The 23,796-nt window shown below is 40.3% G+C and overlaps 1 protein-coding gene across 2 annotated transcripts in view; it reads left to right on the top strand.

Moving 5' to 3' along the window:
- Positions 1 to 23,796, top strand: part of CPSF3 (cleavage and polyadenylation specific factor 3) — a 56,397-nt gene that overhangs the window by 12,410 nt on the left and 20,191 nt on the right. For both annotated transcript variants that reach the window (XM_030555453.1, XM_030555454.1), the window contains exons 4-9: positions 1,577 to 1,705; positions 10,112 to 10,289; positions 12,078 to 12,167; positions 14,229 to 14,379; positions 21,612 to 21,787; positions 23,175 to 23,333. In XM_030555453.1, coding sequence (XP_030411313.1) covers positions 1,577 to 1,705; positions 10,112 to 10,289; positions 12,078 to 12,167; positions 14,229 to 14,379; positions 21,612 to 21,787; positions 23,175 to 23,333 — 883 coding nt within the window. The remainder of the gene's footprint in view (positions 1 to 1,576; positions 1,706 to 10,111; positions 10,290 to 12,077; positions 12,168 to 14,228; positions 14,380 to 21,611; positions 21,788 to 23,174; positions 23,334 to 23,796) is intronic.

Genomic DNA, 23,796 nt, shown 5'->3' with positions numbered 1-23,796 from the left:
GGAGCCCTGGACCCTTTAAAGTGCCGCCGGAGCCCCGCTGCTACTGGACTATATGCGAACCCGTGTTATATCAGGTCGCATTATAGCAGGGTAGCGGTATATACTACTAAAAACACATTTTAGTGGTTCACTTCTAATCTGTGGTGGCCCATGTGCCAACTTTGGGGCCACTGTTTTTAGCTTTATTCTGTCATCCTTTCTCTGTGTGTGAGATGTTCATTCTCGTCCCTCCCATTATCAGTCCTTTTTCTTTAAATGCAAAAAAACTAATTGTAAGGTTCTATAGGTAAAATTTATCAAGAAATGAGGATGTTAAAATGCAAAAGTTAACTTTTCTCTATTGCATTTTAATGTATCAATCTTAATATTTTAGAATATACAGAATGCATAAAGTAACCCAATTAACATTGCTGATGAAACCCTAATTCCCATGTTTCCTGATTTATGTAGCATTGCATTAATATAGTAAATCAGTGAAGGGTTTAGCATTTAAAAAAGATGGTTGAAATCCTACTCAGAGTACGTATCAATGGTTCGCTGTCAAACTGAGATGTTGCATCTAATGGGATCCTGCAGGGGTCAGTCCTGAGTCCAGTACTAATCAATATTTCACGACTTGGACAGTGGAGAGTATGCTTATAAAATTTTCAGATGACACCAAGCTAGGAGGGGTCGCAGGCACTCTGGAGGGCAGGATTAGTATTGAAAATGACCTTGACAAAATGGAGGATTGGTCTGAAATCAGCAAGATGAAATTCAGTAAAGATAAGTGTAGAGTACTACACTTAGGAGAGAAAAATCAAATGCAAAACTCCAAATTGGGAATAACTGGCTAGGGAGTAGTACTGCTGAAATGGATCTCAGGGATTACAGGGGATCAGAAATTTAACAGGAGTGATGCAATTGTGAAAAAGACTTATTTTTCAGAGGGTATATTTAAAAGGAGTGTTGCATGTTAGAGATGGAAGATAATTGTCCCCCTGTACTCAGCACTGGTGAGGCCTCAATTAGGAGCACTGTGTCCAATTCTGGGCATCATACTTTCTGAAAGATATGGACAAACTGGAAAGAGTCCAGAGAAAAGCAGCAAAAATGATATAAGATTTAGCAAACCTGAGCTATGAGGAAAGATTTTAAAAAATCTTTAGTCCTGAGAGAAGAAGACTGTGGGAGGGGAGAATCTGATAATAGTCTTTGAATATATTAAGTGCTGTTATAAAAAGAAGTGTGATCAATTGTTCTCCATACCGATGAAGGTAGGACAAAAAGTAGCCAGTTTAATCTGCATCAAAGGAGAGTTAGGTTAGATATTAGGGAAAAAATTCTAACTATACGAGTAGTTAAGTTCTGGAATAGGCTTCCAAGGAAGGTTGTGGAATCCCCATTATTGGAGGCTTTTAAGAACAGGTTAGACAAACACCTCCCAGGGATGGTCTAGCTTTACTTGGTTCTGCCTCAGTGTAGGGGGCTGGACTTCATGACCTCCCAAGGTCCCTCCCAAACCTACATTTCTATGACTTGTGATTTGTATTATGTGATACTGATGTATTAACTGTATTCGTTTGTCTGTTTTAAGTTTCCATTTGGATCACTGTGGCGCTTTACCATGGTTTCTACAGAAGACCAGCTTCAAAGGAAGAACATTTATGACTCATGCTACAAAAGCTATTTACAGGTGGCTTCTTTCAGATTACGTCAAGGTTAGGTAAGTGGACACACTGGTTTTTTTTCTAACTCCTTCCTGAATTATTGCTCCTGTCTGCTCAGTGGGGGAAGTGTGTGGGAAATGATGCAATGACTTGGGGGGGCTTTGAATGCAGTTTGTTATATCTTATATTTTTAAAAGACTACTGTCAGTTTAATAATCATATGTAAATTTCTTTAAAAGTTCACTTACTTAAGTTACTAATAACATTTAATTTAGAGCATTAAAAATGAGGGAAAATACATCTAATTTACTTTTAATTATTTGTCATGTTTATTTTTTGCATTTCCAGAAGCTCTGATAATGGAAGTTAATTTCTAGGTTTGAATGTTTGGGCTGCAAACATGAAAGGGGAATTTTGTTTGTTTATTTATTTATTTATTTAAAACCCACAAAAATTCAAATTGTGTAAAATTCCAGTGGAAATACAAGTTTATGGAAACATTTCCTTTGGTCTTATAAGATGGTTTGTATAAAACCTCGACTTTTTTGGTCCAAATTTGAACCTTTTGACTGCTTTCATAGTTTGAGATTAACAGTGAGCATAGCATTATATTTATGATATTAAATTATACATTTCAAATGTATAATTGTTCAAATATATTGGTATTGTGTTCAAGTATATAGGATAGTTCCTTTTGGTCTAACTCCCATTCCACAAACATATATTGCCTGAACTGTGTGGTGGATGAGTTTATTAGTAGGTAAGTCTATATCAGGGTTTCTCAAATAGGGGTTGCCGCTTCTGTAGGGAAAGGCACTGGCGGGCTGGGCCGATGTGTTTACCTGCCCCATCCACAGATCTGGCCGATCGCGGCTCCCACTGGCCGCGGATCGCTGCTCCAGGCCAATGGGAGCTGCTGGAAACGGCACGGGCTGAGGGACATACTGGCTGCCGCTTCCAGGAACTTCCATTGGCCCAGAGCAGCGATCCGCGGCCAGTGGGAGCCGCGATCGGCCAGATCTGTGGATGGGGCAGGTAAACACACCGGCCTGGTCCACCAGGGGCTTTCCCTACAGAAGTGGCGACCGCTGTTTGAGAAACCCTGGTCTATAGTTCATTTTTGCTCTCTTCCAGAGGCATCCATTCCCTGAAAGTTCAAACAGTAATTGTCCCTTTGCATTACTGAAATAGTTATTATATAAAGTCAAAAGTAAACATTAATAGAGATGAGATTGTGTCCCTGACCAGTATGCAAAATTTTAGGGTGCTTTGCATACATAAGCATATTAAATGGATGTAGTAGGGCAGTCTATGGAAGCAAAGTATTTGTTTGCGGAAAGCCTTAAGCAGCTTCTTGCCTAAAGGAGGTAATATAGCAGCTTTAAAAATTTTGGATTTATGTCTTGGTGGCAGGAATTATGTGAAAGAGATACAAACTTTGGGGAAGTGGTCCTGCAATCCTTATCTAATAGACTCTGAGCCCCTCCTCCTGTGGGTACAGCTTGTGAGTCACCTGAGTGGAATACATGTCTGCATCTACTCAACGAAGAAGAAACTCTTACTTACTGTAACTGTAGTTCTTCAAGATGTGATGCAGATATGTATCCCACAAAACAACTGTGACATTGCACTCCATATGATTTTATGAAAATGTGCTAATGAGTGTGAATATAATGTAACTGGAATATGCTTCATGCAAAAGGTATCTTGTAAGGTATCATTACAAAGCTTATAATCTACTGAGTGTGTCATCCTAATTGTATAAATGTATCATTCTTGTATCTGAAACTAGAAATATGAAATTTAACTCTGAGGTCTTATTGTAATTATGCAAAGTGTGGGTCATTAGTGGTGGTTTGGAATCTTGATGGCTCTCATTAACCAAGACATTGACTAGATGGCTCCATTTACTTGCAAGTCTTCCTGTCAGTCAGGCTGGGAAGAATGAAGGCGTGAGGTCTCACAGCACATGTGACCATGTCACCTGGTACTGGAATCCATCTTAAACCTGGGGCTTTTCCATTTAGAAGAAGGGGTAGGGACCTAGAGAGACAAAATATTCCCACCTTGTGCCAAAGCTGTAAAAGGGGGTGGAACAGAACAAAGGGGACAGCAGTCATGAGAAATTCCCTAGCTGCAACTGAGCTAACAAGAACTGTACCGGGGAAAGGATTGGGCCCAGACTAGGAAGGAGTCTAGTCTGTGAAAGAAGCTTATTGGAACATCTCTGAGGGTGAGATTTTATCAGTATTCAGTTTGCAGTTGTATTAGGCTTAGACTTGCATGTTTTGTTTTATTTTGCCTGGTAACTTTGTTTGGTCTGTTATTACTTGGAACCACTTAAATCCTACTTTTTATATTTAATAAAATCACTTTTTGCTTATTAATTAATCCAGAGTAATTAATTCCTGGGGGAGCAAATAACTGTGCATGTCTCTCTATCAGTGTTATAGAGGGTGGAAAATTTGTGAGTTTACCCTGTATAGGCTTTATACAGAATAAAATGAATTTATTTGGGGTTTGGATCCCATTGGGAACTGGGTATCTGGGTGCTAGAGACAGGAGCACTTTCTAAGTCATTTTCAGTTAAGTCTGCAGTTTTGGGGGGACATGGTTCAGACCCTGGGTCTGTATTGGAGCAGATTGGCATGTCTGGCTAAACAAGGCAGGGTTCTGAAGTCCCAAGCTGCCAGGGAAAACGGGCTCAGAGGTAGTCTCAGCACATCAGGTGGTAGTCCCAAGGGCGTCTCTGTGACCAAACCCGTCACAACCACCCTCTGTCCCTTCTGCATTGGAGTCTACTCTCTGGATATTCAGTGCAAAGCAACTCGGGGGGCGAGGGGGAAGGTCAGGACAGGCACCTCCTCATATAGCCAGGGGACAGGCTATGGCCATGAGGCACGAATGCCACCCCTTCGGGTACTGCTAGGTAAAACTCTCTGGCTCCAGTACCCTGGGAGCGTGCACAATGAAGTGAAATACACATCTGCATGACGTCTCAAATAACTACAGTTACTGTAAGTAACAGTTTCTTCTGCCTAAGACGCTACTAAGGGGTTTGTAGCCTGGTCCTTGATCTGTTCCAGGATGGGAACCTGGATGTAGGCTTCCACAATACATAGTCTAATCAACCTAATGATGGAGGATTTGGAAGCTCTGAGTTCCTAGCACTTTGGGTGGAAAGACGTGAAAAGGGAGCCTGATCTTCTTGTAAATTCTGTAGTCTTGAGAGATTTTTTCAATAGTCTTATAACATATAAGGAGTGCCAGGCCTTTTCAGTTGGATGTTGTGGTTTTGGACAAAACTAAGGAAGGTATGATCTCTTAAAGTGTGGAAGGAGGAATATACCTTAGAAAGGATTCTGGTTCCCCCTTTAGATATATGTCTGTAGTCATGGTATCTGACTGAACCAGTACCTGGGTCCTCCTTAGGGTGAGCTAGAACCTTCGCAGAGCTCGCTTGACCACTCTCAGTTCTAGGAGGTTTAACCTGTGAGGCTTTTCCTCCTGATTTCCAAGGCCCTGGGATGTTGGGTCTTTATGTGAGCTCCCAAGCCCTCCAGGCTGGCATCTGTTGTGAGAACTGAAGGTTCTGGACAGCGAATGGACTTCTTATTGTGGACTGACCACCAGTATAAGGAATTGAACACCTGTGTTGGTACCTGTACTTGAACTTTCCTTTGTCCAGACCCTTAATATAAAGGCTTGAAAAGATGTCTGGTCTGTGACTGTGCCCAGGAAGTGATCCCTATGCGCAGGATCTGGAATCCTAGCAGTTGCCAGTATAATTCTATGATGGATCTCCTGTGGCTCTGAAGCAAGATGATAATTCCTGGATTTTCTGTAACCTTTCTAATAATGGGTAGATCCTTGCTGTCGTGGTGGCTATTTCTGCCACTAGGTGGTTTATTCTGGTGGATGAACCAGGGAACTTTTCTCTGCATTGATGAGGAAGCCATGCACCAGGAGGAGGTCTGATTCACTGAATATACAGTCTTTATTCAAACCCAGGGAGAACCTCTGACTGTTTATAATGTTCCCTTTTACTTCCAAATGGTTTTGATTGTTTGAAGTTGTCGTTGATAGTTTTCCATTGACTATTCAAAGGGTAGACAATTAAACTTTGTATTTCATCACTGGCTGATCAGGGAGAGGTGAAAACTCCCTCATACTTGAATTGGCCAGCACCGAGATATATGATTCCTGGTGACTAACTTTTGTTCCAAGACTGTAAGGTATAATTTTCCTTAAATATTACACTTGCACAAATCTTGCAATGATTATGAGTATTGATAAATTACAAGCTTTCAGGAGAGATCTCACATGCTACTTTTCATAGATAAATACCATATGCTCATTATATTAGATGTAGTGAGTTTGTCAGATCTGAGATGAGGGTTGCTTATAAAGAACCCTTTGTATGTTGACACCATTGGGCCTCTGTGTCCCAAATAGAACCTGAAGAACATTTATTCTAGCAGTGCCATAGCCAGAAGATGAGACATTTAATTCTTGATCAGATTGTGTTTTCCTGCATTGTTGGAATTGGGTGATTGGATGAAGAACCATTGGACCAGAGCCCATAGCTTGAGGGAATACCCATGGCTCACTATCTTCCTGACTCATCTTTCTGTGGTCGATGAGCCATTCCTATAGGAAATGTGAAATTTTGTCCCCTAGCTTCAGTTCTGGACGGAGACCTACACAATCTTGGTCATAAAGTGGCTTGGATGGGTGCGGGGCCAAGGGATCTCGATTCTACTGTTCTTTCCCTTGGAGAATCTGTTGTCTCTTTGCTGGTACCGATGTGGTTGTCCCTTCACTGTTACAAAGAGCAAAAGGAGTGCATGTGTCTGAAAGCTGATTAATGTACTCTCTCCTTAGAGCACTTAGTGGGGCAGGGTGAGATTTTGCTGCACTGTCAGCCACCTCCTTCTCCAGCCTTTCTCCAAAAATGAGAGAGCCTGTCAACTTCACCACGCATAGAACCTGCCTAGAGGGAGTGTGCACCTTCCAGGGACAGAGCCCTAGGTGGCATCTAGTTACACTGAAAGCCGTGGCTCAGGCTGGGAACCCCATTGCATCTATTGAGGCATCAGCTACAAAAGCTGTTGCTAGGGAGACTTTCTTTAAAATTGAACCAAAGATCTCTTCGTTTAAGGGTTTGGAGATCTTCCAACTAGGAAAGATGCTCCTGCAAAGCAGGGAACTGCCAGAAACACTCGGACAGTGGTGGAGGAGTCTTCAAAATCATTAAAAGCAGTGGGTATTCACCCACAAAAGCTCATGCTCCAAAACGTCTGTTAGTCTATAAGGTGCCACAGGATTCTTTGCTGCTTTTATAGATCCAGACTAACACGGCTACCCCTCTGATACTTCAAAATCATTTTGAGAGTAGCCTCGATCTTTCTATCTTTGGCGTTCTTAGTATAGAACTCCCCCTCTAAGAGAAAAACCATATCCCTGGCGAGGGACTCTGTGGCGGGTCAGCCTTCGGTATCAGCAATAGATCCCTTTTGATTCTTGAATGTTATGGAGCCTGAAGTTGCCCTTGTTAATGCACTTGCCCTTATAAGACTTGTTCCACTCATCCCTAATCACTTCCTTAGGAGTGAAGGGGTGTCACCACCTCAGGGGTAGATTTTGAGGGGACCTATTTACTCTGAGGCTCACTCTCAAGAGCCTGCTCAGGTTGGATTTGAATAGTGGAAACAACCTTGTTGCACATAGCTTGAAATTTCTCAGGGGAGAAAAAACTTTGCTGCATTTTCCACCCATCCTGTTCACATTCAGAGCCGGACCACTCACCTGCCTCAATGCCCTGAGTCAAGTTGTCAGGGTCCTCATGGCTTTTTGAAGCCTCTCCCTGCTCTACACTGGGGTTCCTGGTCCATTCTCTCCCCATTGGAGATGTGACTGCTAGGTGGGTAGGGGACTCCACCTGCCTGTTTGACTTGCAGCCCCAAGACCGGTTGGCTGGATGCAAGATGTGCACAACTCTCTATCTGCCCAAACTAGGAGATTCACAAATAGAACACTGCTTGGATCTAAATTATGTTTTCTTGTCTGCTGTGCCATGCCTTCAAGGGGCAGAGGAGTTGGGCAAGGTGATGCTACAGGAGAGGTTCAGAGAGAATTAAATCCCTGAGGCAGGAGGACGAATGTCGGAGAGGGAGCACGTTGGTCTCCACTGCTCAAAAACTGGACAGAAACAGCTCAAACTGAAAAAGAGTAAGAGCAATAGCGACCACCACTGTCTGCTTCCATAGAGGCAGAGAAACTGGTGGCAAGTGGGAGCAAAGAGGGTGTGCCCAGTGTCTGGTGCCAAAGTGCTGATCTGCCTCCATGAAGCTGCAGACGGCGGAGAGCAGCCCTGATGTCCAGGATTGTGGGAGACACTAGGCTGCTTGGTTACGTGCATATATTTGTTCCTCCTTTCTTCATTATTCTTGTGTATCTTGGGAGAGGAACCATCTTTTTTTAATGACGTTAACAGCCCTGAGCATAATTTGGGAGTTCAACAAACATTAATTGTACATTTTACAATTTCACCAGAAACTTTAATTTTAAAACTCAAAAGATCAGTTAGGGGAAAAAAGCTTGATGGACCAGTGTATTATGAGAGATAAGGTGGATGAGGTAATATCTTTTATCTTCTCTTGGTGAGAGGTCAGATATAGTGTCTCTATCGCTCCTAATCCTCAAAGGAAACCTGCACAACACTTTCAGAAGACTAGGCTGCAAGCTTAAATTCATAACTCTGCTAGACACTAAAAATCGTGGACTGAATAGAGACTCTGGATTTATGGTTTATTGCAACAACCTGTAACCCACTAGCCCCCTCCTCTTTATTTTATGATTGCAGAGTTGCTAATGAGCCACTCTGTTTTAGGGCAGATCTACAGTACAGCAGGGATCGAGCTCTGAGATCAATCCACCAGCGACTGATTTAGCATGTCTAATAAAGCCCCACGAAATTGACTGCAGATCGTTCTCCAGTCGACCCCTGTACTCTACCCCTGATAAAAAGAGTAAGGTAAGTCGACGGGATCCCCCACGGTGTAGACCCCGTGGTAACTCGACCTAAGTTATGTAGACTCCAGCTACGTTATTCACGTGCTGGAATTGCGTAGCATAGGTAGACTTATTGCAGTAGCATAGACACAACCTTAAAATGGTGCCTTGGAATGTGAGCTAACTGTAGTAGGAAGAGAGTCTAAAACACTAACCACATAGGCTAAACAGTCTGTTCCATCTTGCATTTAGCTGCGAAGCTTGGAGAACCTTTCCCAGCCCTGTAGAAGAGCTCTTGTCTTTCTCTCCAACAGAAGTGGGTCCAATGAAAGATATTTCCTCATCCACCTTGTCATAAACAGATAGTTAAGGGTTAATAGAACAGGAGTACTTCATGTCTCTTTTGCCTGTAAAGGGTTAACAAGTTCAGTGAGCCTGGCTGTTAGGATTACTTTCTCTCTCAGGAAGAGTCTGGGAGGGGGAGAGAGAAGAAGGGGGGAAGGTGCATTTTCCTCTCTATTTTAAGATTCAAGGAGTGTGAATCACAGTAATCTTCCAGGGTAACCCAGGGAGGGGAAGCCTGGGAGAGGCAACGGTGAGGGAAAGGGTTTACTTTCCTTGTGTTAAGATCCAGAGGGACTGGGTCTTAGGGGTCCCCGGGCAAGGTTTTGGGGAGACCAGAGTGTACCAGGCACTGGAATTCCTGGTTGGTGGCAGCGCTACAAGTACTAAGCTGGTAATTGAGCTTAGAGGAATTCATGCTGGTGCCCCATCTTTTGGACGCTAAGGTTCAGACTGAGGAATTATACCATGACACACCTGGTCTCTAATATCCTGGGACTGACAGGGCTACAATTACGCTGCATACAATGTGTTATGAATCATCAGACTAATATTGTACAATGGTATTTACATGCATGACAGAATCTGAATCTGGGAAATGCACCATAATTAATGTATGCTAACTATCCTCTACATAGATTTAGGTAAGCTGTATGTGGTACCCCTCTCCACACTGGGATCAGAAGTATGATAGATATAGCTATCATTACATGTAGTTTTTGCTAACAGGCATAGACAGGCTGTTTTTGTGTGTGTGAGAACTGTTTTGATCTGGTTATTAAAGCAATCATTAAGTTATATTTTTATTATTTGTATTAAAGTAATGCCCATTGGGAACCCATTGTGCTGGTAGTACAAGATACTGCCTTGCATGAAAAAGGTACTCTAATGTGGCCTTTCTGAATATATTACCTGTTCATACTGGTTAGGGAAATAGTGTTAGAAACCCCATGGCTCTAGCTGGTTCAATATTTAATTTGGAAGGAATCTGCAATTTTGAATGGGGATCTTGAGTTACAAAATCTTTCAAAGGAGCACATCTGTAATTATTCTGTAAAGTAAACCGGTGAAACTAGCTGATACTTGGCCATTTCATTTTTATACAGCAATATTTCAGCAGATGACATGCTCTACACGGAGACAGATCTGGAAGAAAGCATGGACAAAATTGAAACCATCAACTTTCATGAAGTAAAAGAGGTGGCAGGAATCAAGTTCTGGTGTTACCATGCGGGCCATGTCCTGGGAGCAGCCATGTTTATGATTGAAATAGCTGGTGTGAAGGTATTTTTTTAGTATAGAGCAGTAACTCCTTGTCAAAAAAATTATTATTAGTTTAAGTATTGGCAATGAGTTCCAAACTCAAAATATGAAAATAGGCAAGAAACCCCAAACCAGGCACGCTGGAAGACCCAGAACGAGGCTTTGTCTTGAAGTATTATTTTTAATCAGTTATAGCTGGTGAGTGACAGCAGTTTTATTTAAGTGAGATAGTATATGTGGCCTTCATGGCAGAGGTGAGTTTTAAGTATGTGGTCTAAGCTTGGAATGACATAGCACAGACATTACCACACTGGTCTGCTGAGATCTGTCTGGTCACCTGTTGCTCGCTGTCCTGGCATCCAGTAGTTAAATTGCATTAAAAGGCAGCTTAATCCAGAAATACTTTACTTTCCCATACCTGTCTGTCTATCTAGGAATTTAACTAGCCTCCATCACCATAGTACTATAGTGCCTCACGTTAATTAATTAATCTGCAAAACAACCTTGTGAGGTAGGGAAATATTCTTTTTCCCATTTTTTATGTAGAGGGAGCTGAAGCACAGAAAAATTAAATAATTTGTCCAAGGTTATACAACAAGTCTGTGGCCAAATCAGATGTCAAACACAGATTTGTGAGTCCCAGTTCAGTATCTGGACAGGAAAACTAATCTTCCTCCCTATAAGCAATTTCTAAAATATCTACAGGCACACTAAGAAGTGATCACAAATGGGAGAGGAAATGTTTTGTGTAGTTGCAAATGGGAAGGTGGTGATCCACAAGGTAATTTCCCTATTAAGATATAGTTTACATTATGAAAGTTTGAAAACCTCTGGCTTAGCAAGATTCAGAAAGGGTTAAGAACAATATTGAGAAGACTCTGTTTAAATAACTAGAATACAAATGAGAAGAGATAGTGGTCTTCTTGATGGCGGGAAGAAACAGCCTTTCTTTGTTGTGTGTATTGCTCAAATTATTATTTTTTATATGCATTATGTTCTGTGCTTTCTCTTGAAGCATGTGATATAGGCTACACGATAGCAAGCTACACAGATCGTTTGTCTTTTCCATGATCTGCTGGTCATCTGTGTTCTTATTCAAGCTTTTGAGCATGATTTGTATTTAAACTATCTTCAAATGAGTGAGTGTAGGATACAGCATGTTGAAGTTATGAAGTGAAAATCCTGTAATTTACTCCATTTGGGGCTCAATTTGCCCTTCACTATGCAGTTAGGAATTGATCTGGAGGGACCAATGTATTGGAGAGCTGGATAAAGACCTTACAGAAAGCATTTTAAATTATGGGTTTTCCTTTAAAAATAAGTGTGCAGTTTTCTCAGTTTAAAGTAATAATGTGGAAATACCAGTCTTTAGTACAACAGAAGCTAATTAAAATAGTTCCTTTTGAGGGTTGTTCATTATGCTGATATTCTCAAATGGAAGCTCTTGAGTTTTTTAAGTTCTTAATGGCTTATGTACTGGTGCAAAACTCTAAAAATGTCACTTTTGTAACAGAAAGGAAGAACTACAAAAATGTTGATACTTAAGTTTATAGCTGCTTATATATACTGCTTGAAATCTTTCAGTCATTGCAATTAGGATTTGTTTATTGTATTCATAATAAAACATACAAGCACAATGTATTTGTCAAAGCGATCTTCAAAACATTTGAACCTTTTATTATAAATCCATAAAATTAGCTTTACTAAAATATTAAACTTTTCCTCTACAAAACACGTTGTTAATATCTTTTTGCTGGCTTAGTCATTCTGTCTAATTACAGGGTTATTATTTTTCTTTCTCTGTCACAGCTTTTATATACAGGTGATTTCTCAAGACAGGAAGACAGACACTTGATGGCAGCTGAGATTCCTAATATTAAACCTGATATTCTTATCATTGTAAGTTTCACACTGTGATTTATTTAAATTAGTAGTTGGGAGTATCTAGAAGGAATTACTAAGATCTGAAGTGAATGTCAAAATAAAGGTAGAAGCTTGATGGTGACGTAACTTTAGCACGGTGCGTTATGTGTCCCTTACATTCAGGCTGCAGGGGAAATCAATACAGTATTTAGCATATAATAACTTCTGTATAGTTATTGTGTTTCAGGCCAGTCTCAAAGCACTGTCCAAAGCTCTGTGTCACTTCTCTAAGCTGTGTAAGCCCCAACTTTGTCCCAGAGGTGTGTCCAGAAACCTGCTAGAACAAGAGTAGCACAAGAAGGAAGTCATTCCAACCACAATAGTTGAAGCTACAGCAGGGAATATGGGCAGGACACAGATTAATACTCCTTCTCTTGCAAGGCGTGTTGAGGGACCTTTAATGAATACACATAGTCAAGACCTTTTTTTTATGTCTCTGCAAGAGAGCGTCTCCAGCATCATAGTGCCTCCTATCAGCATAATATTGCATTGGTTCAGTATTGATTCAAAGAAAAGAGTGGAATCTGGTACTTTACCTTTGGGATTACATTTAGATTCTGTTGACAGTTTATAGTTAGGGCCCTACCAATTTCACAGTTGTGAAAAATGTGTCAAGGACTGTGAAATAAGCCCTTCCCCATAAAATCTGATCCTCCCCCTTGCTGCTGGGAGTGCCTCAATTAGAGGGCTCCTAGCTATGAGTCCTTGCAGGGCTTAGTAGGACAGGACTTATCTTTTTCTTGCATAGCAGCTGAGAGGGAGATCAGACCCACCTCCAAGCGCCTCCCCCTGCTGCAGGAAGCTCCTTGCCCAGATCTGGAGGTTCTTGCAGCTGGAGGAAACTTGTGGAGGGGGGTACGATCTCCTCGTGCTTCTGGAAGCGCCCCAGCCAGAGGGCTTCTGGCTGTGAGTACCTGCTGGGCTGGAGGTAGGACAGGACTTGTCCTTCACTTGGATGGCAGCTCTGGGGGGGGCGGGGAGGAGAAAGGTGGGGAGTTCAGACCCACTTTCAGGTACCTTTTGGGTTGGGAACCCCACAATTATAACACTGAAATTTCAGATGTGAACAACTGCAAACGTAAAATTGACCAGTTTTACAACCCTCTGGCTATGAAATTGATCAAAATGGACCATGACTTTGTTAGAGGCCCTATTTATAGTGTTATGAGCTGCCTTTCTGCTGAAGAAATTCCTTAAGGCTCCAGACTGAGACCTTGTCTAGACTGTGGATTTGCCCTGATTTCAGCCACTGGTATAGCTGCATTCTTAGAACCCCTAGTTTGTGCTGGTGGAGCTTATCTTAGTTTCAGGCAGGGTAAAGAGCAGCTTTGCCTGTCTGCACTAGGGATTTGCACTGGTGAAGCTGCATTGCTGGCTGGCCACAAATGGCTGAAATCAAGGCAAATCCCCAATGCAGACAAGGCTTTAAAGAAAGGGAGGATGGGTCACCTCGGTGCACCAAAGTCCAGCTCTGGCTACCAAGTCAGGTTCTTCTGCTGTTGTAGTTTTGTCTCTGAGATTCAACAATGCCTGTGTATTTGTTTTGCACATTTGGGTGAGCATTTCTGGTTTAGGAAAAGCAGCATTTAAAAAACAACCCTGAGAAAAGTATCAAAATGCTAGTCTTCTCTCTGCTGCCAGAGTCTGTCCTTACAAACAGCCTCTCTTTTCGCAGCAATTTTCTAGTTGGTTTATTTTTAATTCAGTGCATTCGTTCTCCCTACAATTCATGTCTTGAGCAAAATAAAGTGAAGGTCATGTATGTGATGCATTTACAGTAGGATGGAAGATTTAACTGTAAATAGAAGTTCTATTTCAATAAGATAACCTCAATATGCTGGTCAGCATTTTCTTGTTGACTTCAGAGAAGAGTATAATACAATGGTGGGCAACCTGCGGTCCACATGCAGCCCATCAGGGTAATCTGAATGCAGGCCATGAGACATTTACCATCCACAGGCACGGCACCTCGCAGCTCCCAGTGGCCGCTCTTCACCATTGTTTTAATAATAGCTCTGTATGTACTTTACTACTTAGGAATCCACCTATGGTACCCATATTCATGAAAAAAGGGAAGAGCGAGAAGCAAGATTCTGTAACACTGTTCATGATATTGTAAACAGAGGAGGTAGAGGTCTTATTCCCGTCTTTGCCTTGGGTCGAGCTCAGGAGCTGCTTTTGATCTTAGGTATGTATCTTCACATCATTTAACACTGAAGGAGCAAAATACAGTGGAAATTTTGTAATGGCTGTCCTTTTATGTACAATCAGTTTGTATGTATTTATTTATTTAAACAAATTTTTCAACACCTTTGCAGTGAGCTAATGACTTAAAAATCCCAGGGTTACTTGATTTAAATCAAGATGATTTAAATCAGTGACTTTAATTACCAAGTGGAATGCCTGGATTTAAATAATTGATTTTAATCATCTTTTCCATTTGTACTTCAGTTAGTGCCTAAAGAAAGGTGCTTTCTCATTCGTTGATATAACCATTAAAGCATGCTGATTTACAACTAAATCACAAGATTTACACAAGATCTGGGACATCTTTTTACTACAAAAGGCTGCATATTATATCATTACTTTAGCAAATATATAGTTTAGTATTTTCTGATTTTTATTAATTGTATATTTTTAGTATGTTAGAAAATTGTGAATGATGTATTGCTTTTTTACTAGATAACTAGCCTTTTGGTCATGATCTATATCAAACTGCATTAGGATTGTAATTAGAATTTAATTAAACACACAAGAGCATATAAAATGTATTTGTGTTAAACCAAACAACCTTTAATGTATTGGATACATGAATTTCTCTTATCAAGACATATTTGACATTTACAGCTACTGACTTATTAAAGAAACAGAGAGATTCTGTAGCCAATGAACTAAACTGATTATTTCAGAGCAGCCTGGGAAATTTTTCAAATATGCCTAAATGCAAATGACTGGATCTTAACTTCCTACTCCTCTATGTCCCTTAAAAATGAGACAAGTTAGGCTTTTAGATCTGATCCAATCCCTTCTTGTTTTTATTCATAGACTAGAAGAGGGAGACAACTTTTCCTGCTTTTATTTAACTCCCAGTCAGTTTCTCAACTTTGAATGAATTAATTCAGATTAAGAAAATGTTCTTTCTGTGCCTACAGAAGTGATTACTGTTGTCAGATACTGGTTTAACACTTCAACAAATTCTGGTTCCAGGAGCTTAGCTAGAGAATTCCACCAATTCCGTTCTGTTACTTTCTTACAAACATCATCAACAAACATGTTATGCTTGAATGATTCACCTCCATTTCTGAAATTTATTATGAGTGGCGTGATTGATGGGTGATTAATAGATGCCCATGTTATAGCAGCAGCATCTTCAACCTGGTACGTTGGGTTTGAGAATATTGGCAAGAAAATGAGGAGTAAATGCTTGGTCCATCTGCTTCTTTACTGCCTGCAATTTAACTTTGTGGTTGGTATTTCTTTCTTCAGTGTCTCTTGAAGTTCTTTCCAAATTTCAGCAGCATTGCAGTATTATAGCAATCGTTCTGCAATTTGTCCAAGGCTATGGAAATAAACTTCAATATATTCAGCATATCTACTACATTTCTCTTTAGTCCAATAGTGACTACTTGGCTGTTCCATCGATTCTGTCACAATTTTCTTCACAAATTATCATCAGAATAGGCCAGTTCATAATAAATTGCTCAAAACAGTCAACCGCTGAATTCCATTATACATCTTGGGGGACGATTAAATTTGGATCCTCCTTTTCTATTCAGTGAGGCTGAAGCAAAGTGGTTGTTACGGAAGTATTTTGCAATTTCAATAGCATTCTCCTTTATTCCTGGAGTTGTACTTAAGTCTTTGGCTAAAAGATGCATCAAATGAACTCTGATCCGTATGTTATAAATTTCAGGTTCCCTTCATTATCTTCCAAGTTTCTTCTCATCTTTGCTGCACTTGCAGTGATAAAGCTACACATCTGACACTTGAATTTTTGTTATAGCTTTTACTGCTACTTCTTTGTATGTGTTCTGCTGTATGGGCATTTCCTTTTGTATCAGTTGTTTCTGCAAGACCGACTTCTTTTGTGCCTCTCCATCTTCTGTTGTCACACAAGCACATGCTACTGGATCATTGTATACATTATTCCACCCATCAAGACTAAAAATAATGAATTTCTCACCAATGTTTTTTGCACATTGTTCAAGTTCCCACTCACACACTGTATCCAGCAACCTTCCAGCGATGTCTGCTCTGCCGGATGAAGTGTAGGCTGGTCATAATGATTGAATCATGCAAATGAAATATTTGCTCTGAACAAGATGAAAGGTTGATTTGTTGAGTAAATTCACCGAGCGGTCTTTTCATCGATGGAGTCTTGCTGGAATTTGCTGTTCCTGATTACAAACTCATCCATGGTTTTACTGGATGATGAGGAAAGTCTTTCTTTTGATACAGGTAATACTGTCTGAAGTATTCGAAGTCGTAGACATTGCAGATGATAGATGTTCATAACCCCTATGTCTAAGCTGGAGCCTGAAACAAAATGGTAAAAAAAAGTCTTGCTGAGCATTACTCAGTGTAGTGCTTTAAAGCAAATGAGATTAAGTGAGAGTCCTCCCACTGCAGCTATTTGCACACTGTTTAAATGGTCTGATTTATTCTAAACCCTGTTTTATAGGGAATATAATTAATAAATCATAAGAATTATCTAAAGCTGTTTAAATGCTTATATCTAGCAATATACCAAACAGCTTGAAAAATACTTTTTAAATGTTAACATTTATTAAATGCATAATGAAACTTCACTTTTAATCAAGAAATTTTCACCTGGGATATTTGATTATATTAAGCAATAAAAAATCATTTCAGAAATCTAGCAGTAACTGTTATAATGTGACTGATAAATGCACCCACAACAAAATAACATACAGTACCAATTAATATTTTGAATACACATATTTTGAAATTCATCAGTTACTCAACCAAAACACAAATATATGACCATAATCTGTTATCAGTTGCTAGCATAGTAAAACATGATAAACAGTCCATAAGAATGGTGCAGAAATAAGTTTAGTAACCAGTTGATCCAAATTGTTCAGACATGTCTATATCATCTTCAAAGTCATGGCCTTCTGAGGAGCATTTTTCATAATGTTTCATTCTGACAGCCAGGCCTTGCGTCTCCTAGTTGCACTATTTCCATTTGGCACGTTTTTTACCTTGAGGTACAGGAATTTCTTCTATAGCCTGCAGCCATGGCAGTTTTGTTTTTTTTCTCCAGTACTCAGATGTTGAAACACTAGAGGCTACAGTCTGAAGAATGCTGTCCCTTCTTCTCAGAAACTTGCTTTGAAGCCAGTGTTGCTCCTTTCTGGTTGCACTTTCTGCTCCTTCTCCCTTGTTACGTAATTCCCCCACCCGTGTCCAGAAAAACAAAAGAACTAACAACAATCCAGGACTTCTGCTCAGGATACCCACATGCCTGTTGCACTGCAGTATTTTAGTTGTTCAGAGAGTCAGGGGGAGGCAGTTCAGACGTTAATTGATTTCTGTTTCTGTCTCTGTCTGTGTACGTATGCAAGGAGACACCAAGGCCATTTACTTAAAGTGCCAAGAACCATCCAGAAATAAGGGCTGGTAGTTACTGGGCAGATCAGTGATTTTGCATGAGTAGGAGAGTATGTTTCCATGGAGGGTGGAGTCATACAAATTCATAATTTGCAAACGGAGCCAGTCAGAGCTCACTTTGGGAGAAGCTATAAAATAGGAGTATGAGATCACACAGTGGATGATCGGGGGCATGGATCAAAGTTCACATCGCATTTCCCATCAGTACCTGGCCCAAGCCGAGGAAGCTAATGTCCCATCCACTGGATCAAATTCAGTGATGAATCCTGGTCACGTACCACCTGAGATACATTGCACATACCCTCAGACAAGTGGATAATCCTGTTGACATACGTGATGGTGTCTCTTGGAGTCAGAACATAAGAACGGCCATACTGGGTCAGACCAAAGGTCCATCCAGCCCAGTATCCTGTCTGCTGACAGTGGCCAATGCCAGGTGCCCCAGAGGGAGTGAACCTAACAGGTAATGATCAAGTGATCTCTCTCCTGCCATCCATCACCACCCTCTGATAGACATAGGCTAGGGACACCATTCCTTACCCATCCTGGCTAATAGCCATTAATGGACTTAACCTCCATGAATTTATCTAGTTCTCTTTTAAACCTTGTTATAGTCCTAGCCTTCACAACCTCCTCAGGCAAGGAGTTGCACAGGTTGACTGTGCACAGTGTGAAGAAGAACTTCCTTTTATATGTTTTAAACCTGCTGCCCATTTTAACTCAGCTCGGCATTTAAATCTGGTGCTTATTCTCAGAATAAGTTATTGATCTGCGTAAGTGTAGACTGGAAGTTCAGGCCTATGTGTGTACATTAGGTATGAGTTATATTTTTCTATATTCTACAATTCCATTATTTATATATTTTGTTACAGTTGGTCATGTTTGGGGGGGAGTTGTAACAAAGGATATTTAAATTATAAATTTTAAAAATCTAATATAACCATTAATTTGTAGTTCTTTGTTCTCTATTTCCTATGACATTAGTATGCCTCTTAAAAAAGGGGGAAAAAAGAAAATACATCAACTAAAACTAGACACACAAAGGGGTGCCTAACTGTGTAGAAAATGCAATTGCACAGATATGGTTACATCTCTAGGCCTCTCCATTTGTTTTCCTGTTCTAATTTAGGCCTTCAGTTCTTCTTATGCTCATAAACTTCTTACAAGAAGTGAATTACTATACTTTAAAAACAAACCAACAAACAAAAAACCCACCACTATCAGGATAGGCATATGCTGCAACTGTGAGATCATATTGTAACTCTTGTCCAACCAAACCCCTTCCTTCCCACCCTTTTTTTTTTTGGTTATCTTTATTTGCTGTTTTGCACCTAACATTTTAAATTGTGAGTGTTTCATGACTGGGAGTTTGTCGGACTTCTTCTGTGAAGCCTGTTCTACAAAGAAAAGTTTCACAACTGCCCCCAGCATACCCTGCCCCCCAGCATGGGTGCAATTATACAAATATAAAGGTCCTTTATGCTAGTGTAGCTATTCCTGTATAAGCTATACTGGTTTTAGGCAGATTTATACTAATGTAACTGCATCTACACTAAAGGTTGTACCAGTATAACTGTTTCAGTCACACACACACACACACACACACACACACACACACACACACACACACACACACACACACACACACACACACACACACACACACAGTACAATCAATGCTTTTCTTGAAATCCTACTTTAAAGTAGGGTTCCACTCCAAGTGATACCTGTTACGCAACAGACCAGCTTCATGTACGTTTTTTGGGGGGAGAGGTCATGGCTGCTGCTATCAAGTAACCAAATGAGTGGAGGTTTTATTGGGGTGTGGGGGGAGGGAGGTCTTTTTGTTTTTTGGTAGGTTGGATTTTTACTACTTCTGTTAGTCTTCCAAAAGAAACAGCTAAGAGAGAGTGAGCTGCAATCTATTGTACATCTTGAATAGAATTATTCAATAAGTTCCAATATTTATGCCTGTTCAAACCTATTGGAAGGCAATAGTTGTGTAACCTTTGGATGGGTAGAGCTCGCTTCATTATCCTTCTTCAGTGCCTAAAAAACCCCCATCTCCCATAGAAATGCAGCTGGAGACCCAGAATTCAGTCTCGAAGGATTTTCAGCAAGGATGCACAGGGTCAACCTCCCCACATTCAAGTCCCAAAAAGAACAAAAGGGATTAACTTAATTAAGTACCAACTTTATAAATGTTATGATAAAGAAACATAATTAATAGTAATAAATAACTTTATGTTTACAGCATGACATGGCTATTTTATAATTCACATATACTGTCTTCACAGTTTTACATAAACATAAATAAAGAAAACAAATTAAATCTAAACAGGTCGATCCCCACAGAAACACAGTGAGAAGGGACTCAGAGTTCCCAAAAGCTTAGGCTGAGTTCACTTGAGTCTCAGAGGCTTTGATCACCAATCTATAGTCTGCTGAGTCAAAAGCAACATCTTGCCTCCACTTACTTGTAGGAATTTCAGTTGGAATCCTGGCAGACTCTTCCTCCTCTGAAATCACTGTTAGCCAGTCAGTTAACTGATTAATCAATCACTCAGTTAAGTATGTAGATTAAAAAAAAAAAACACTGTTACAAGAAAATACAAAACTAAGAATAGTAAAATATAAATGACTCTCCACATTTAAAGAAAAGTTGGTGAATCATACTAGCTGAGACAATTTAACTAAAACAGTTTGGTTAAAATCAAATAACATTCAAAGTATACAATTAAAATAAATTGATTTTTCCTCCTAGTTTTCCATTTCTATAATTAACCCTGTTGGAGGGTTAACAATATCACTCACCAATCTGCTGCAAAATGCTTCAGAGTTAGGGAAAACAGCCTGCTTTCTGCCCCTGGGCTTAGCTTCTCCCAGTCCACATGGTTCACATGGCCTTTTGCAAAGCAGCAGCCCCAATGGCTTAGCCTCATCAAGGCTGACCACAGCAACAGAGAAAATATATGAGCAAACCCAAAAACTACCATACCCAATTCCAGAAACATCTGGATGTGGAGTGCAACTCTGCTAGCAACAGTGACCGAGACACAACTCACTCCTATTCGCTCCACCACCACCCCCATACATCTCTTTAAGAGATATCTCCCTCTTAGGCTCGTGGGTTAGAGTTGCACAGGTGAAACTTAGGGCAGAATTGGGGCTCAGGGAAAGTGGGTGAAATTTTAATGGCCTGTGGTATACAAGAGGTTAGGGTAGATGATCTAATGTCCCTTCTGGCTGTAAATTCTGTGCATCTGTGAATTTGGCTTGTAGAACTTTTAATGGTGATATCATGAAGTCTCACTAACAAACTCTACAGATTTTGTTGCTAGTTATAATTTTATAATTAACATTTGACATAGATATGCCAGCCTGTTGATTAGCAGTAATGCACTAGAACTCATTTCTCTTTAAACAGTGTTGTTATAAAAGTGAATTGAATGCTCTGTAACATCATACATATTTATAGGCGGTGGTTGAAAATTGGTGGTTATGTGGAGTCTGACTGGTCTTCTACTGCGAAAAACTGATATTTGACTTTTTTGTCTAGTTATTTGTTTTACCATTACTCTTTTTTCAGGTTTGTTCTCTCCCTTTCCCCCTCCCCAAATAGCCAAGGTCAAAAGAGGCATGTTGACATTTCTTATTACGTTGATTTCCTGTCTCTAACAGCACTGGAAATATTTGAAAACCTGACTTCATAAAATAATGTTAATTCTGAAAAATTCATGTTTGGAAACTGCTAAAATATTTATGCCTTGTAAAATGTTCCTCTAGATGAATACTGGCAGAATCACCCTGAACTCCATGACATCCCAATATACTATGCCTCCTCTTTGGCAAAGAAATGCATGGCAGTGTATCAGACATATGTAAATGCTATGAATGACAAGATCCGCAAGCAAATCAACATCAACAATCCATTTGTTTTCAAACACATTAGTAATCTGAAGGTGAGTGTAAATAAAGGATGTTTCATGTCAGAAGTAAGATGTATCAAATACTTTGCATTTACATGAGGTTTAACTAGTGTATAGGTGTACTTTCCTAGGAATTTAAACCATTGATTGATTTAGAATTTTATAACTGAATCTTTCAGTATAAATCTGCTTTCTCCTATTAACGATATCTTTGTTATTTTAAACTCCATTCTGTAATGCTGGATGGGTTATGCACATCCAACCTTTGCTGTTTAATTTCCACAGAAATCCCAAGTATGGCTTCTCTATAGGGTTTTCTGGCTAACCTCTTGAGTGCATGCCCACTGACTAACATTACACTTCACTGTGATCGCTCCTATTTTGCTCCTGAGGGCATTCTGCACCAAAAAAAAAAAAAAAGTTCTGCTCACAATATTTTAAAATTCTGTAAATTGTGGATGCACCGGGATTGGGCAGATGGGAAAGTTAGCTCCCTGTACACTGATCCCTGCCCCGGCAGCTGAGGAGCGATGGGTGCGGGAAGCGCAGGGGTGGTGGTGGTGAGTTTGCAGAGCTTCCTACAGCCAGGGGAGAAATCTGGGGGTGGGTCTGGTCCAGATGCCGTGCAGAGGAAGAGGAAGTCCATCCTCCCCATCCAGGATTAGCAGCTGAGCCTGGCACAGAGTAGGAGCCACCAGCCAGGTCTTTCCCAGTCCTGCCTCTTGCCCCACAGTGATTTACCTCTTTGATGGCTGCCCTGGGCACCTGAAACAACTGCTGGGGAGGGTTGCATGACCACTCTTGTGACTTCCGTTTGCTTCCACATCAGAAAGTCATTTTTCTGTGGAGAAGCAAAGAAATTTGCAGGAGACATGAATTCTGCGCAGTGGCGCAGAATTCTCCCAGGAGTACTCTTTGGGTGGCGGGGCCATTGCTATACTTGTCTGACCTTAGAACAAGTACTTTAATTGAAAGTTTATGGAGGATTTAAGTTTAGTTTCTGGAATAAATATAAAATCATACTCTTGCCTAATATAAGGCTTTCTTTGGAGTGTATCTGAAATAAATAAATAAGGCAGCGCTAACCATACTTCTGTAATTTAAAATATTCAAATATATGAATTAGTTATTTCATACAGTAATATCAGTAGTTGTACTGAGGCTATCTCATCTGTCTACCTGATATGCTTAAGTTTGATGAGGTGGGGAGCATTCCCTTACTCTTTCTTCTTGAAGAGATCCACAAAATGTCCTTCATGGGCAAAGGTGGGAGGAACTCTGCCAAAGAGGTGACTTCCATGAGAATGAAGTGTGATCTTTCCACGTAGGTCCCTTTTTGCATGTGGATCAGGGGATGCAGTCGGGCTCTGTTTATTTTAACCAGGTATACGAACTGATGTTCTTGCTTTTTGTTTTGTAGAGTATGGATCACTTTGATGACATTGGCCCAAGTGTTGTTATGGCTTCCCCAGGTATGATGCAGAGTGGCTTATCCAGAGAATTGTTTGAGAGCTGGTGTACTGATAAGAGAAATGGAGTAATAATAGCAGGGTATTGTGTTGAAGGAACACTTGCCAAGGTGAGTTATTACCATTTGACTGCCATGGTAGTTAGTTTATATGTTACATTAAAAGGAGCGATCCCTGGTTGGATTATTTATTTGAACTTGTTAAACAATAAGATTGTTGTCATGTATGGATGACTGAATACAACCAAAGCCAATTGTACCCTGCAAAAACAAATGAAATGTCCAGTAAAGTTGCAGATGACAATTTTCAGTAACCGTCTATTCTTAAATGAAAAAATCTTTCCATATACTATTAAAAAATTAGCAGGTAGCTCGTCCCAAGAAAGTGTAATTAACATATTTCTCCCCTTCACTCCTCCCACATGGTCTTTCAATTTTTTGCCCTTATCCTGATCCCACTGGAGTCAATGACTGAACTCCCACTTACATCAGAGATCAGGCTGGGATTCCTAGCACTTTCACTTGCTTTGAAGTTGCAATCAGGAAAGGACCTCAGAATCCAATTCTGCAATCA

The sequence above is a fragment of the Gopherus evgoodei genome, chromosome 3 (assembly GCF_007399415.2).
Source record: "Gopherus evgoodei ecotype Sinaloan lineage chromosome 3, rGopEvg1_v1.p, whole genome shotgun sequence".
Lineage (NCBI taxonomy): Eukaryota > Metazoa > Chordata > Testudines > Testudinidae > Gopherus > Gopherus evgoodei.
The sequence above is the reverse complement of the archived record's forward strand: the minus strand, read 5'-3'. Positions and strand labels throughout refer to the sequence as shown.